This window comes from Rutilus rutilus (genome assembly GCF_951802725.1).
Source record: "Rutilus rutilus genome assembly, chromosome: 7".
Classification (NCBI taxonomy): domain Eukaryota; kingdom Metazoa; phylum Chordata; class Actinopteri; order Cypriniformes; family Leuciscidae; genus Rutilus; species Rutilus rutilus.
The window spans coordinates 3,043,212-3,059,823 of record NC_140221.1 but is presented as its reverse complement, the minus strand read 5'-3'; the positions used below and the strand labels follow the sequence as shown (position 1 = coordinate 3,059,823).

General features: G+C 38.1%; 1 protein-coding gene across 1 annotated transcript; it reads right to left on the bottom strand.

The window, feature by feature from the left end:
* Positions 1–524: 524 nt before the first annotated feature.
* On the bottom strand, positions 525–13,293 carry LOC311293798 (UDP-glucuronosyltransferase 2A1-like). Its single transcript, XM_084414286.1, has 7 exons — positions 12,863–13,293; positions 11,158–11,705; positions 4,388–4,536; positions 3,489–3,620; positions 2,909–2,996; positions 2,602–2,821; positions 525–1,629 (listed from the first exon to the last, which is right to left on the bottom strand). The coding sequence occupies exons 1-7, from the start codon at positions 13,012–13,014 to the stop codon at positions 1,332–1,334; spliced, it is 1,587 nt and encodes a 528-aa protein (XP_084270412.1). The 5' UTR covers positions 13,015–13,293; the 3' UTR covers positions 525–1,331.
* Between the last annotated feature and the right edge of the window lie 3,319 nt (positions 13,294–16,612).

Genomic DNA, 16,612 nt, shown 5'->3' with positions numbered 1-16,612 from the left:
ATATTGACTTAAAATCTCAGGGGTATTTCAAGTAAATCTTTTGGGTTATAGCGGTTCGGATGATAAAACTTTTAGGAATCCCTGCATTACATGAAAAAACATTAATAAAAATGAAAACAGCAATAATAATACTTAGCCAGAATCTTCCAAGTTTTAAATATTTTTGTCCGTAATCAATTAAAGGTCACTGGATATGATGAAGATATAATTTGTTTAGAAACACATCATTGTTTATCATCTTGCATAATTATTCTTTGTCTCATAGATGGTCTAATTTATTGAGAGGTGCTTTGGTCAACAAACTCAGAAGCATGGATTGCTAATTTATTAATTTATTTGCATGACATTTACATGCCCATTCTATATTGTGAAAACATTCAAGGCTAATTTTTTTTTTAGAAAGGAAAATTTCAAAGCAAAAAGAATAATTACATAGAATCAATAAATTATGAATAATTTACTGCCATTGTGTGAATAATATGTAATCATGCAATTCATAAAGAAATAACTGTACTCTGATCATGAGCATTTTAAAATGTAATTTAATGTAATAACAACAATTTATTTTCTACATTCAATTCAATTCAAATTTATTTGTATAGCGCTTTTCACAATACATATTGTTTCAAAGCAGCTTTACAGAAAGTGCATTTCAGAAATGTACATAGAAAAATACAGTTAGTTAATCATGTACATCTGTTTACGTAATCCAGATTACATCTAATCAATTACTTCCCGGAACTGCTGGTTACTCTTCTTACATAGGACTAGCGGCATGGAAAATCAAGTAATATGTTTATTTTACACGAACATTCACATGTATTTGTTTCATTAAAGGTGCTTTATGTAATTTTTTGACAGTAGAAAGCCATAAAAATGCCAAATGTTTGCAGAGATTTAGGAAACATGCAACTAGTTTCTCAGAAAAACAAAACCGCCAGTTATTCTACTTTGAAATGTGCTTTCTGGGTCAGAATATCTGTTTTTGTTTTGGTCTGTGGTCCCGCCCACTGCCAATTTACCCAATAGTATTTCGACACCCCAGGTTGCCAGTTGGTGGAAAACACAGCATATAGTGTCAGCTAAATCTGGCAACCCGTGTGAGGGTTGAGTCTGAGGAGGAAAGGACGGGGAAACAACCCTCTCTAATAATTTGACTTTAGAGTCTGCAGCACCCAATTCAACCGCTAGCTTACAATATTACATACTGTAGTCTGCACCTTTAAGTAGATTTGCAATATACACAAAATGCACACTGGCCGTCGCACACACGTTAGGACACACATGCCGCATCTCTGTAGAGAAGTATTGAGGGCAAGGCTATTATGCATTCACTCTTTTTTATTCTTTTGTGCTTTGCCTTTAGGACGAGTCTTTCTGAAACATTTACGGAGAAAGAAACTGCATGTTTTAATAAAGAGGAATGTGATCAGTGCAACAATTGAGAGTAAAAAGGCCACAACGTCCAGGCAGTGGTACTGATACCAGCTCAGTTCATGTGCCTGAACTCGTAGATGTTTAGCTCCTTTGTGCCGCATCACAAATTCGATCCAGTAAACTGCCTGGTCCAAAGGCTTCATCGGCTGATCATGGTGGATTCTGGACAGTCTCATGATGCTTTCTTTGTACCTGATTAGAGAAGAAAAAGAAGCACTGCTTAAAGGTGCTCTAAGCGATGTCACACGTTTTTTAGGCCCCGAAACATTTTTTGTCACATACAGCAAACATCTCCTCACTATCCGCTAGCTGCCTGTCCCCTGAACACACTGTAAAGAAACACGGTCTCTGTAGACAGCCCAGGCTCCAAAAAACGGCAAGAAAAACAGACTGGCCCAGCCTGGACCATGAAACATAACAAACTGTGTTCCAGCCAATAACCGACAAGAATGATTTGGCGGTGGGGGTTGGGGGGTTAGTGCGCGTGCACATGAAGGGGGGTGTGGGGGGTGGAGGAGAGAGAAGCATGAAGAGGGAAGTTAGCTAGAGGAGAGATGTCCTAGACAACGACTAACGTTAGAATTATATTCTCTTGAATTTTGATATGGCGACACACGACCAAAGAGACGACGTTCTGATGAACAAATAGCAAAGAAGAGGGAAAAATGAGAAGGAACGCGCAAAGTCCCAAAATTACATCGGAAAAGCACGGAAGGGAGAGGGAGGGGACGGGATGAGGAGGAGGGAGGGTCGAGCTAACCTCCTTTCTGTTTGACAATACTTCGAATGCCAACGAGAAGTGACGTCACCCATCGCTTAGAGCACTTTTAACACAAGACAAGCTCTACAAAAGTACAAAAGTTTCTAAATATATTGAAAAGCTTTGCTTTGAACTACAGTGTTTTTCTATGACATCAGGCAGCCGTGGTAATCCAATGACCAAAAAGAAAACTCATATGTACATTTATGATCTATTTTCCCTGAGGTTCTTTTATAATTTTAGTGAAGTTTAGTGTAGTTGTTAAAAAAACAATATACAAAACCATTTTCCACTCTCTAGTCCTCTAATGGAAAAAAAACATTTTAGGGTTGTTTCTAACCTTCTGAAAATAACTGGTAGAGGCCTTTGGAAATGGATTATTTCAAATTAAAGACTTAACTCACGAGGGATTATTTAAAACAGTCTTGAGAGCTTCTGCCAGGTCTTTGGACTCCATTGTATTGATATCAAGGACAACAGCAGCTCCTTTGGTCTTCATGTGCATCAGGTTGTCAGACTGGTCACCAAACAGTGGCAAGCCCACTATTGGGACGCCATGATAAATAGCCTCATACAGTCCATTTGTCCCGCCATGGGTAATGAAGGCCTTGGTTTTTGGATGTCCTATCAGATAAAATGAAGTCAGTATCTATCTGACACCAGTTATTGTACTTTGTGTATAATGAGCACACATGACAACACTTTCCTTACCAACCAAATCATTCTGTGGGATCCAGTCAAAGAGTTTTGTATTGGGGGCGAGAGTTTCTGGTGTTTTTCCACTGTAACGCCAAACAACCTGTGCAATTACACATATGGAGAACGTACTAAGCATGAACACCTAAGCAACAGATAGTTTATTGAAAAGTTGGGTTTTATTAAAATTGCATTTATTTTTCCTACTGAGAAATGTATTTTTGATGATAACGTATACCGTTAAACCTTTTTACCACATCTACAAACCTTTTAGGTTGTTAATAGTACACGATTACATTCTGTGATGAACACATTTAGTTTGGACTTTTATTCACATATAGACATTGATCGATGCACACACGGATCACATCAAATATGGCAAACTGAGAAGCTTAAATGTGCTTGCTTGACACAAGGTTTGTTCTCACGTGTCACATAAGTACGGCTGAGCTGCCATTAACCATGTTTGATGTGCTCCATGTATGTGTGTTGATCAATGTTTGGATTACTTTTCTTTATGAACATTTTGAAGCTTGAAAGTTTTGGTGGACTTTGAATAGAGGGACAGAAATATCTTTGGGCTTGGCTGACACACCTTTTGTGGGATCTGACCAAGACCAGAAGCAATAATGTTTGCTCTTTCCATTGTCAGGTTGTTGATCATGGAACCCAATGAGAAAACAACAATGCCATGATCTCCTGAGGTCTGAACAAACTTCTCCAGTTCCTAAAAGACGCACAAATGACCACATACTTTAACAAAAAAACAGAAAACAAGACTTGAATCACCATTTACACCATGTAAACTACTTACAATGTTATTTGATCTATTCAGGTAAGAATTCCTTAAAGATGCATTGTGTAATATTTAGGAGGATCTGTTGACATAAATGCAATATCATATACATACAGTAACTATGTTTTCAGTGGTGCATAAAGACCTGGCTTAATGAACCGTTATGTTTTATTACCTTAGAATGAGCCATTTCTATCTACATACACCGCGACCACGGGTCCCCTTACAATCAAATAGGCATTTTGCGCGACATGTTTCTACAGTGGCCCTAAACGGACAAACTACTTCAGAGCGCGTTTCGTCACTATGTTGTTCTTCGTGCAAAGAAGCTAGCTAAAGTCAGCGAATAAAACACTGACACAATGATGAACAAGTAACAATAATATTCGCAATAACATATCGTTTTACTGAATAATTAAGTAAACATAATTTCTTAATTTATCTTTGTAAAGAAACCTCATTGCTTATCTGGCTATTATCTGGTGTCTCAGACGACGATATCTTTTCCTGTAAGCCACCGTAACTTCTGTTGGTTGCAATTCGCAACCTCACCACTAGATGCAGCTAAAATTTACACACTGCACCTTTAATTTACTAATGATGCATGTTTTAATGCAAAATAAAATAAAATGTAAAGGCATCAAGACAAATCAGAAGACCAGATATTTCAAAATAATATGGTAAAACAAAGTCATTACCTTTGACAGAGGTTTGGCGGGTTTGCAGTGCAGTCCTCCAACAAATTTAAAATTAGGCACAAGTGGGCGTGGATACTCAAAATCCCAGTAAGTTCTAATCAACCAGATGTCAGCTTTCCCTGCGGTCTCACACATTGTTGTAGGTTTGCCTGTGATGTACAGAGAATTTTACTCAGCTGATGCACAGAAGGTTAAAGGTGCAGTAAGCGATTTCTGAGAAACGCTATTGATTAGGTCTGCATGATTAATCGAAATGAAACCTCATGCGATTTGGCAAAGGCTGCGATTTTTTTCTGCGCAGCTTGTCAGTGAAGCACGGCTCTGTGATCAGTAGTAAATGCTCTCGCGCAGAAACTCCTGCAGTGTTCTCGTGCAGTGTGTTGAAACTCTGACTAAACACCAAGTTAAACCGTGCAAATGAAGACAGAGTCGTAGTAAGTTTGATGCATTACTGTCACGCTTCCTCATTTACATGTAGTGATGAAAACTGTAATAAAATATGCCTCAATGCACATCGTACCAGGAAATCCCTATGAGCATATCGCCGTAGCTGAATAAACAGAACATTGAAACGGGTTGATTGAACATGACTAATAAACACACAACTATGACAATATATGATTTATCTGAGTTCTTCAAGCCTTCTCGGGTATTTTCATGATAATGAAGTATATTTATACTTCAATGCTAATCGACATTGCCTTTTTTTTACTGTATAGAATACTATGAAATTGTATGTTGTGTGCCTTATTCTGTGTGAGAAGCCACATCATCTCACAGACAGATGTTTTCACATACGCAACTGACGTCATGAAGCAAGTTTGGAGTAAAAACAAGTTATTAAATGTTGTCTTTTATTGGACAAGAGGTTCATAAATGATTCTCATGTTTGGAAACTTAAGATGTTTGACACGTTGCTTTTCAGATGCCCGTTATCAACCGATAATCAGCATTTTCAACTGATCACAGAGCCTTGCTTCACAGACAAGCTGCGAATAAAAAAATAATTTGCAAATAACAGATCAATTGCACAGCCCTACTGTTGATATTTGAAATCACCAAAACAAACACACCCCTACCCAAAAGGATCACACACCTACATTGATAGCTCCGCCCCCAAAATCACAAAAACGCTATGCAGCAAAGGCCCCTCCCCCTCATGAGTGGACACGCCCCTTACTGCTGATTGGCTACAAGTGTGTTTTGGTGCTCAGTCCAAGGCTGCGTCCGAAATCGCGTACTATGTGAGTAGGTACTACATTTAAATTAGAACGTACTTCACGACCGTTAAAAAAGTATGTTCTATATAGTATGAATACAGGTAGTATGAATGGATCTCCGGACGTAAGTATTGTCACGTAACATGCGCGGTCACATCAGCACGAAAATTTAAAAAACCCATTCCACTGATTGCACAAACTGAGCAATGTTTTTAGTTCTTCTTTCCGCTTTCGTCTGCGTTTTTACGTCGTTCGTTCTCACAATTCAGAGTCGTCAGTCAGTTGCTCGCGCACACACACACACACACACACACACACACACACACACACACACAAACCTGTGAACAATGACACTGATGTTGATTTTTGGTAAGGGTCAAAGTCATTTATTTGCTTGTGATATTACCATCAATGAATAAACATGAATTAATCAATATTATGCGTGCGTTTATCTCTGTTGATTCATTCATGGATGGCAATATCACAGTGTGTGTGTGTGTGTGTGTGTATACAGTGAGGAAAATAAGTATTTGAACACCCTGCTATTTTGCAAGTTCTCCCACTTGGAAATCATGGAGGGGTCTGAAATTGTCATCGTAGGTGCATGTCCACTGTGAGAGACATAATCTAAAAAAAAAAATCCAGAAATCACAATATATGATTTTTTAACTATTTATTTGTATGATACAGCTGCAAATAAGTATTTGAACACCTGTCTATCAGCTAGAATTCTGACCCTCAAAGACCTGTTAGTCTGCCTTTAAAATGTCCACCTCCACTCCATTTATTATCCTAAATTAGATGCACCTGTTTGAGGTCGTTAGCTGCATAAAGACACCTGTCCACCCCATACAATCAGTAAGAATCCAACTACTAACATGGCCAAGACCAAAGAGCTGTCCAAAGACACTAGAGACAAAATTGTACACCTCCACAAGGCTGGAAAGGGCTACGGGGAAATTGCCAAGCAGCTTGGTGAAAAAAAGGTCCACTGTTGGAGCAATCATTCGAAAATGGAAGAAGCTAAACATGACTGTCAATCTCCCTCGGACTGGGGCTCCATGCAAGATCTCACCTCGTGGGGTCTCAATGATCCTAAGAAAGGTGAGAAATCAGCCCAGAACTACACGGGAGGAGCTGGTCAATGACCTGAAAAGAGCTGGGACCACCGTTTCCAAGGTTACTGTTGGTAATACACTAAGACGTCATGGTTTGAAATCACGCATGGCACGGAAGGTTTCCCTGCTTAAACCAGCACATGTCAAGGCCCGTCTTAAGTTTGCCAATGACCATTTGGATGATCCAGAGGAGTCATGGGAGAAAGTAATGTGGTCAGATGAGACCAAAATAGAACTTTTTGGTCATAATTCCACTAAACGTGTTTGGAGGAAGAAGAATGATGAGTACCATCCCAAGAACACCATCCCTACTGTGAAGCATGGGGGTGGTAGCATCATGCTTTGGGGGTGTTTTTCTGCACATGGGACAGAGCGACTGCACTGTATTAAGGAGAGGATGACCGGGGCCATGTATTGCGAGATTTTGGGGAACAACCTCCTTCCCTCAGTTAGAGCATTGAAGATGGGTCGAGGCTGGGTCTTCCAACATGACAATGACCCGAAGCACACAGCCAGGATAACCAAGGAGTGGCTCTGTAAGAAGCATATCAAGGTTCTGGCGTGGCCTAGCCAGTCTCCAGACCTAAACCCAATAGAGAATCTTTGGAGGGAGCTCAAACTCCGTGTTTCTCAGCGACAGCCCAGAAACCTGACTGATCTAGAGAAGATCTGTGTGGAGGAGTGGGCCAAAATCCCTCCTGCAGTGTGTGCAAACCTGGTGAAAAACTACAGGAAACATTTGACCTCTGTAATTGCAAACAAAGGCTACTGTACCAAATATTAACATTGATTTTCTCAGGTGTTCAAATACTTGTTTGCAGCTGTATCATACAAATAAATAGTTAAAAAATCATACATTGTGATTTCTGGATTTTTTTTATTTAGATTATGTCTCTCACAGTGGACATGCACCTACGATGACAATTTCAGACCCCTCCATGATTTCTAAGTGGGAGAACTTGCAAAATAGCAGGGTGTTCAAATACTTATTTTCCTCACTGTATATATATATTGTAATGGCAATTTTCAAAGGTTAATCAAACAGCATCAAAAGGCATAAGAAAACTTTCAGAGGCAAATTGTAATAAAGAGAAAAAAATTATTCTCTGAGAGAATTCTGTTCACAGTTACCGCAGCTACCCGGTATCAGGAAGACAGAACCTAACAGACTCAACAAAAACAGACATTTTATAGTGTCTTCTCTGACACCATACTCCTCCTCCCCAGTTTCTGTAACTTTCCTTAAGGCGGGCATACACTGTGCGATGTCTGTGCGATTTTAGCAAGGAACCTACTCACACTGAACGAGTAGATCGCATGCGATGTAAAGCCAAAGCTCAGGATTTATGTGCTCACACTGTACGGTCCGAACGTCGAGCTGCGACTTGACTGCTCACACTATAGGTGTGAAATATGCGCGAATCAGCGCAATAAATCCTCGTGCCGGGTTGCGCCTATGGACGATATCATGTAGCCTATCCAGAGATATTGTCAAAACAAGCATCAGCTATCAATATCAAGAAGATTTAGCATTTCCAATTTATATATTAAATTATTAGTAGGCTAGTATTATTGTATTATTATTATTATTATTAGGGAAGGCTCCTTTTATTATTAAAGTGATAGGCTATTATAATTAAATTGCCACGCAACAATTTCATAGCGCATCACCGCATAACCAACGCGCTGTGAGGAAAATATTACATAGAAGCTTACTTCTCCTCATTAAAAAATTGTCTAAAACATTTAGGTCGATTACAATGAATTATATACATATAATGAATTATTAACAGTATATAATATTTCCGAACACTGCAATAATTCATCAATGAAAATTAAAAACAGCTTTATTTCAAAAACATTTTTTAACAATAAAAGATGCAAAGTGTAGCCTACATCGCAGGTGGCTTGGAAGAAGTGGGTAATGGTTAATCCATTTTGCAACACGAACAGGAGGTAGGCTATAAGCAACAGTAATTTGTAGCTTTTTTTTTTTTTTTGCTGCTGATGAAACTGTTTTCGCGCAGGCGCAGTGAGGGAAAAAACATTGCGTTTAGGGCAATCGGTTCGTAGCTCTGCTTCAACTGTGCGATATAGTCACGAGGAGCGACCAAAATTTCTAACATGCCAGAAATTCATCCGACCATCCGATTGCAGGTCATGAGAGGTTAATCGCCTCTCGTTTCCCCCTGTACACTGCACGAACACTGCACGACAAACGACGCACGACAAAGCTGAAAATCGGCCCGACCCGAAAAAGAGTCGCACGAGTCAGAATTCGGCTCAAAATCGGACGAAAATCGCACAGTGTATGCCCGCCTTTACTGATATCCCCATATCTTAACCGGTTTGGACTGGCTTCTACCTCCCTGGGCAGGTCAAATTGTTCTTTGTTCCCGAGAAGCCAAAAGGCTTCCATTTATGACTTAAATAATCTTCTGTTCCCCTCCTGAGAGGGCATTGGGCTTCACTTTAATACTGAACGACCCCTGTATTCTCCTGACTGAACCATTTCTCGAGCCCAGGTCTTACAATCTCCCTGGCCCATCCGTTTTATTGCGTCTGTTCCTTCCTGTCCTCCGTCAGCTGCTAAGATACTCACAGAAATACATGATTCAATGAGATTAACAATGGTTTAAAACAAATGCATATAAGAAATACTGAACTTTTCCACAACAATATATATATACACACACACATATAAGAAATGGATCATATATACATATAATACATACATAGATACATATTTATAAAAAAGCCAACACAGAAAACAAGTGTCTTGTCGATTCAAATTGTATTCTAAAATAAACTATAAACACGTTTACAGATTGTGAGCCCTACAACCTACTGCGCCAATTCTTCATCTATATTTTAAAGATGGAGCTGACCTCCACCCCAACCTCCGACTTTCACGGTAGTCCATCCAGTCACTGATTGCGACCATGGGTGGGGAAAAAAGGACATCGAGGTGCTGGTGTTCTAGCTACATATCACATATTTGAGCTTAATTTTTTTACTTTACAATTGGGTAGGAAAAATTCAAGTGGAAATCCAAAAATGACCCAAGGTGTAAAGTTCTCATCTTGTACACATGCTTTTAAAGAAACAGATTTTGAATTATTTTAAAGTGATGCCCTACAAATGAGATTGAAAGTGCCTTTAGATCTTTTAGAAACCTGTGAAGGTTACCTTACTGAAGCTGCTGAAGTTCATTTTCTTCCCTCAAGATGACACTTTAATAAAAAAAGTTTTGGTGGTGCTTTAAGCTCTATTATACTACTTTGTGCCAAAGTTTTGTGATTTTTTTTTAAGCTTTGCATTCTCTATCCATTTAAAAGTTAAATAATATACACAAGTCAAGCAAATACATTTTAAAGGTGTATGGAGTGTGTGGGTATTTCTCTATAGTGCGGCACTCATATTTTTCAGATATACCTGCAATTTGCTTGTTTCAAAAACCATCTGGAATCTGCCACACAATAAGTGCACACACAACACCCTTTAAAAATATTAATTACTCAATGCCACATATTAAACACTTTACGACTGACAATCTAACTACTGTAAATACCTTGGAATTAAGTGTTTCGTAATAAAACTAGCTAAAACAGCATTACAAAATGAACTTACTAACAAATAAATGGAAAGAGAGTGTGTAACATTTGTTTTCTTTATTTTTTTTGTGTGCAATTATTTCTAAAAGCTGAAGGAATCTTTCCTCTCTCTCGTCGCTCTTTCTTTTCTTTCCTCCCTTTCATTAGCCACTCTCCACTCTATAAGAACACAGGTGTGGTCATCAGCCCCCTGCAAAATCAACACAGAATTTAACATTAGTGATGAACCATTACCAATCTATATTATTATATTAATATTAATGTTACATGGACAAGTTGAGGTACACTTCATTTTGCAGCCAATTCACAAACTTGTACCCTCGATTTACATTATTTGAACTTTTAACAAGTCAATCGTTTACTTATATGATGTTAAACAAATACACTTTAACCACAAATAAACAAAAAGTGTTTTGTAAAGTACTTACACTTGAAAACAGCCGCGTCTCCGTTTCCGCCATTTTCAAATATAACGACGACAACTCCTCTCCCGTGGCATCATGGGATAGTAAAGTGTCCATTTTATGCGCACTTCAGAATCTCGCCGGAAGTAGTAGGTCATCCGGGTACTTTTCGCCTACTGTTTTTCGAATTCTATGATTTCGGACATACTACTCTGCTCGCGTACTGTTTTTCGCATACTATATAGTAGGGAAGTACGTAGCCCAATACACCAATACAGCTTTTCTCAGAAATCGCTTACTGCACCTTTAAGTCACAAGGTTAAAATAAACTAGAAAGAGACCTAACTACTGAACAATTAAAGCACATGCGTAAAAGTTGGCACAGATAAACAAAAATAATAATAATTAGCCTACCTAATATTTCAGTGTAAAACGGATCCATAAACCACGGAATAAATAGAGTTACAGTCGAATACATGATGTAGTTGAGCATGTTTTCCACTCTCTCTGTGAAGCTCATATGGTCAGTGAGGTGACCCAGCACAGCGACAGCAGGAACATAGGATGGTGGTGTGGGCATCTGACCGCAAAACCGCTCGCCAACATACGCAAACGTTGCGCGCATTGAGAGGACGTGCGGGATTTTCAGCGTCTCTGCCAGCAAGTCAGAGAATGGCATCATCGGATCAGATAAAAGAACATCATAATGAGATTCCCGAAGCGCGTGCATAAGATCCTCATTGTGGAACATGCCCTTGAAAAATTCATCAAGGTGCAACTTAAACTTGGACATCAGTCGCCAGGTCTTGAGGACTTTCTCGTATGTGGTGCCTTGGTAATTTACCCAGGGATGAATCGCATCATGCAGTATAGCACCGACCTCTTCTTTCTTCATGTTGACTTTAAACACAGTGAAGTTGAACCGCTCCTTCCGTGTGTACTGTACAGTAGGAGATGAAGAACTGACCAGGGGGCCTCATTTATAAAACTGTGCGTAGGAACCTTACTAAAAGTGTACGTACGCACAAAAGCCAAAAATGGCGTACGCAAAAAAATATTCAGACTTATAAAACCGTGCGTACGCCTGTACCTGCGCAGAATTCACTTTATAAATCCCAGTCAGCGGAAGATTGTGCGTACATGCGTCTCCACCCGAAATAACCATATATGGAGCTTACAACGCCTAGTTTTACTATGCAGATCCTCATCTACATATCATTTGCATATGATTATTCATCCACGTGATAACGTTTATCATATGCAAATGATATAAACGGTACAAGAAACATTACATTAATACAAATCTAGTAGTTATCCTTGCCTTGTTTTTGAATAGCCTATAAATCAAATAGTGTAAAATACATTTCAGAGAAAGTTTTTCTCAATCTTTTCCACTTGCCGAATTGTATTTTTAATTGATTTATATTTTTAATGGAAACAGATAGGCCTTGGGCATTATTTGCACGAAACTATTTTCTCAGACAATCTGGTATTATCATGATAAGCAATTATCTCTGTGGTTAAAACATTAAAACACAGCACGCCACAGGAAAAGTGTTCAAAAACAATCGCATCCACAACAAATATTTCTATTGATTGAATTGAATATAAAAAAATGTTGTAACTTTTCAGTATGATTTCATGTTTAAGTGTTTAACTCCATAATTTGAATGGCATATTTAATCTAAATGTTTATATCAGAAGTAAAACCATTTTTACCATCAACCAAGTTTAAATCATTATTTTATTTATTTAAACTGCGTCAGTTTCACTAAACGGGCCAACGCGCTCGCTGGCGCGGACATAAGAAGGAATGGATATTTGCTTCAAGTGACAGGCTTGGTGAGTGAAATTATATTTTGTATTATCTTTCTGTATCATGTTTAATTTTAATTCTAAATTCTAAAAGTGACCAAAAAGACATTTAACTCCAGCTCACCATCGGTGTCGCCAAACTGCTCCGTCTCCAAAATGTGCGTACGCATGGGTCAGAGTTTGCGTGTAGGTGCGCAAATTTTCACGTCAAGTTTTTCTTTATAAATCCCACCTTTTGCGCAGGAACTGGCGTACGCATGTTTTCAGCCCCGTTTTGTGCGTACGCAAGCTTTATAAATGAGGCCCCAGAACCGTCACGCTGTGGTTCTTTTCAACTAACGCTTCTACGATTGAACGCATGTTGTGCCAGTGGCTGAACTCGCCTGGCAACACCAAAACTCTGCCAGCCTCTACTCCACACAGCAGTGCGAACACAAATATAGTCCCAGAAATCATGGTCAAGTGTTTGTGCCTTTGGATAAGAGCAGTGCGATCTGGGGAACGATGATCCAAACACAGTATAGAAGAGCTCTCGAGTGAACGGAGTTGCGAAATTCAGATTGAACGCTATCTTCACGTGATTCATACACTTCAGTTTCAGGAAGTTAGCGTTATCGAGATTATAGCCAATAAACCCATCGATTTAGAATATAACCAGTGTTGGGTAAGTTTCTATAAAACAAATAACAGAAGTCGAGGGTGGGGTGCGGACTAGATTGATTCCATAGAGCTTCCGGACAAATGGGATAGAATTTTTTACAGTCTATGGATAGAACCCAAGAGGTCAGTCCTAGAGCTCCTCCTGTCTGATTTTAGGGGAAAATCGGGTCCATCGACGTCCAATAGATTTCTTAGACGCGCCGAAAGAACACCAGAGACACCGTGTAATCACGAGAAAATCTCAGAGTAAAACTGAGAGTTGTGAAAAATATGATAAAAACCGGTGTTTTTGCCAGATGAGAAGTTTATCTATGTATCATCTTTTAACTCTTTTAATTATTTTTATAACTATCATATATCTCTTTTAATTTCTTTTATAACTGTTTTCATTTTCCTTGCTTTTATTTTGTGATTATTTTTATTCCTTTCTGTAAAGCACTTTGAATCGCCATAGTGTCTGAAATGTGCTATATAAATAAACTTGCCTTGCCTAATAAATTACTAATTTAAAATTCAATAGAGTAATTAGATTACTGAACTAATTACTCTTTCTAAAAGCTATTTACTTTGTAAATCCCACATCAGGCTCAACCAGTTGAACAAAACAAAGATGAAACTGCTCTTTTTAATTCTTTCAAATAACTAATAGGCCTACAAAATTGCGTAAATTATACTTGAACTGGCAAAAGTATTTAAAGGGAGAGAGGGTTATATTAAAAACATAAATTTTAACATAGACGTTAAATTTTAATGTTAATTCCACTATTGTATAGAATTGCTCTATACTGTATTTAAAGCAGTAACTGGAATTAAAGCTGCAGTCAGTTTTTGTGTTAAAAATGTACAAAATGTAATCGAGTAACGTTACATCATGAATCCAATTTCCAAACCATGTTTTTGTCTTATCCTGAATCACTACCTATAACAAGTGTTTATATTGGGACTATTTTATACCGGTTCGGGTCGTACCGCTGCGGAGTAACCGAGTTATGACTTGTCATAGACATAAACATAGATATATTTAAACACTAGATACCTCGTACGCGCTGTTGGCCAATGGAGGTCGACGTCCGCACACGGCGGCCATCTTGCGACAGGGTGCTCGCTCACTCGTTTAATGGTGCATGTACTTTAAAATAACCATAACTTGCTCAATTTTCTACCGATTTTCAAACGGTTTGGTTTGTTATAAACGTCAGATATGTAGTTACGACACTGCATACATAAACTGCATACATATGAAAAATTATAACATGCATGTTCAAGCATTCGGAATTATAGCCATGTTAATAACGTTTGTAAGAAACCAAACCGTTTGTAAATCCGTCGAGATTTCATCGAGATATGAGGATTTGTGTACGTGCTGATCATTCACCTTAATGCACAGAGCACTGCTGTAAGATGGCCGAACGGTGATGCCGGAAGTGACTGCGCCATAAGACATCTAGCGTTTATATATGATATCTATGGACATAAACAGAGAGAAGTAGCTCCGGCTACAATGTTCTTCCGCAAGACGCATGCAGTTGTGTGTATTAACCGCTAGAGCGACAAAAGTTACGGACTGCAGCTCTAAATTACAGAAAAATTAAGATTAATCCCATACTTTACTATTTCAAGGGAAAAGTAATTAGATTACAGTAATTAATTACTTAGTAATGAGTTACACCCAACACTGTATAACACACAGACATATATAGTTACATCAATGTTTTTAAAATGTAAAATTTCTGCCAATATTTGAGGATATTGGTCCGTAGGCATTCGATCTCAACCACCACACTGTGACACTTGGTTCTTCTGTATAGCTTTACATTTGAAATTCTTTCTGGCCAGAACCTATTTTCCTCAGGCAAGAGTTTTGGAAGACATCCAGTTTCAATTAGTGTGGTCAACTAGTCTACACTGATACATATTTCAGGCTAATGTTAAATCGGTTAAAGACTGTGTTGCTGTAGTTCGTTTCTTTTTTATGTTCTTAATCTTGTATGTTAGTCAAGGGCAATGGCTTAATGTTTACCACGGTTTCACTAATCCCATGGCAACTTAGGGCCTCAATCATTTTTAATGATTTTTATCTTTATTAATTTCAGATAGGACAGAGACTGAAAGAGGATTGTCAGCTCAATGCAATGGACTAGCAGTCTAAGCAAATAACTGAATTCATGTCATGTCATGTTTTGTTTGAGTTGTAATTTTGTGTTCACTGGCCATGTGCTCTTGTTTTTTGTCATGTTTGGTGTGAGGACGGATGTTATGTTTGTTTCTTTGTGCCATGTGCTCTCCCTTCTTATGATTATTGGTTCATTCGCACCCGCCTGCACCCTATTTATTCTCCTTGTGTTTTCATTTCTGTGCCAGATCATCGTCTAATGTTACTGTGTGCCTTGCTTGAGTGAACAGAGTTAATGCAAGGCTTTACTCAATGGCTCTGTTTTGACCTAACTTGTTTAACATAGATTTGCATTGGATTATTGTGTACCATGTTGCTATAAAAAATAGAAAGAAAATATATTCGATTCTTTGTTATCAACATCATGACATGCATTACACCAAGGTTTCCCAAACTGGAGTTTTTACTGTAATTTTTTTTACAGCATTAGTTTTTTGTTTGTTTTTTTAGAAAAACATACATGCATTACCTGATATATTCAAATGAATGAATTGAATCGTTAAATTTGTGTCAATAAATAACCAAAATCACAGTACAAGTCATTGTATAGCATGTAACGGTCACGGGTGGTTGCAGGAAGACAGAACAAGATGAAGGTATCTTTTCAACACAAAGGTTTGATGATGATCAAAATACAAGACACACTATTTACAACAGAGATCTGACGAAGACTGACTGAACAGATGGAACTTAAATGCAAACACAGATGACAATGATTAACGAAACACAAGTGATAAAGATAACGATGATTGACTAAAGACAGGTGATAAAGCTGAACTGATAATGACAGTGAGTGAAGATGACACGTGATGTGATGACAGGCTGACAACACAAACTAAACCAAACACCACTGTAACAGTAAAATGTTGTCACAGTAAACCAAATAAAACTTTGTTCAGTAATCACATTTTTGACAATATACTTCTTGTGAAGCAGGACAGCCCTGACTTAAAATCTCATGAGTACTTCAAGTAAATATTTTAGGTTATAGCGCTTCGGCTTACAAAAATGTTTGGATTCCCTGAATTACATGAGCTAACGTTAATAAACATGAAAACAGCAATGAATATTATATGGTTACAGTCTTCCAAGTTTTACATATTTTTGTCCAGACTTCCAGAATCAATTAGTGCAGGTTACTACTGGATATGATGCAGACATAATATTTAACATAATTTGTTTAGTAATACATTATCACATAGTTGTTTAGTAACTTAAAAT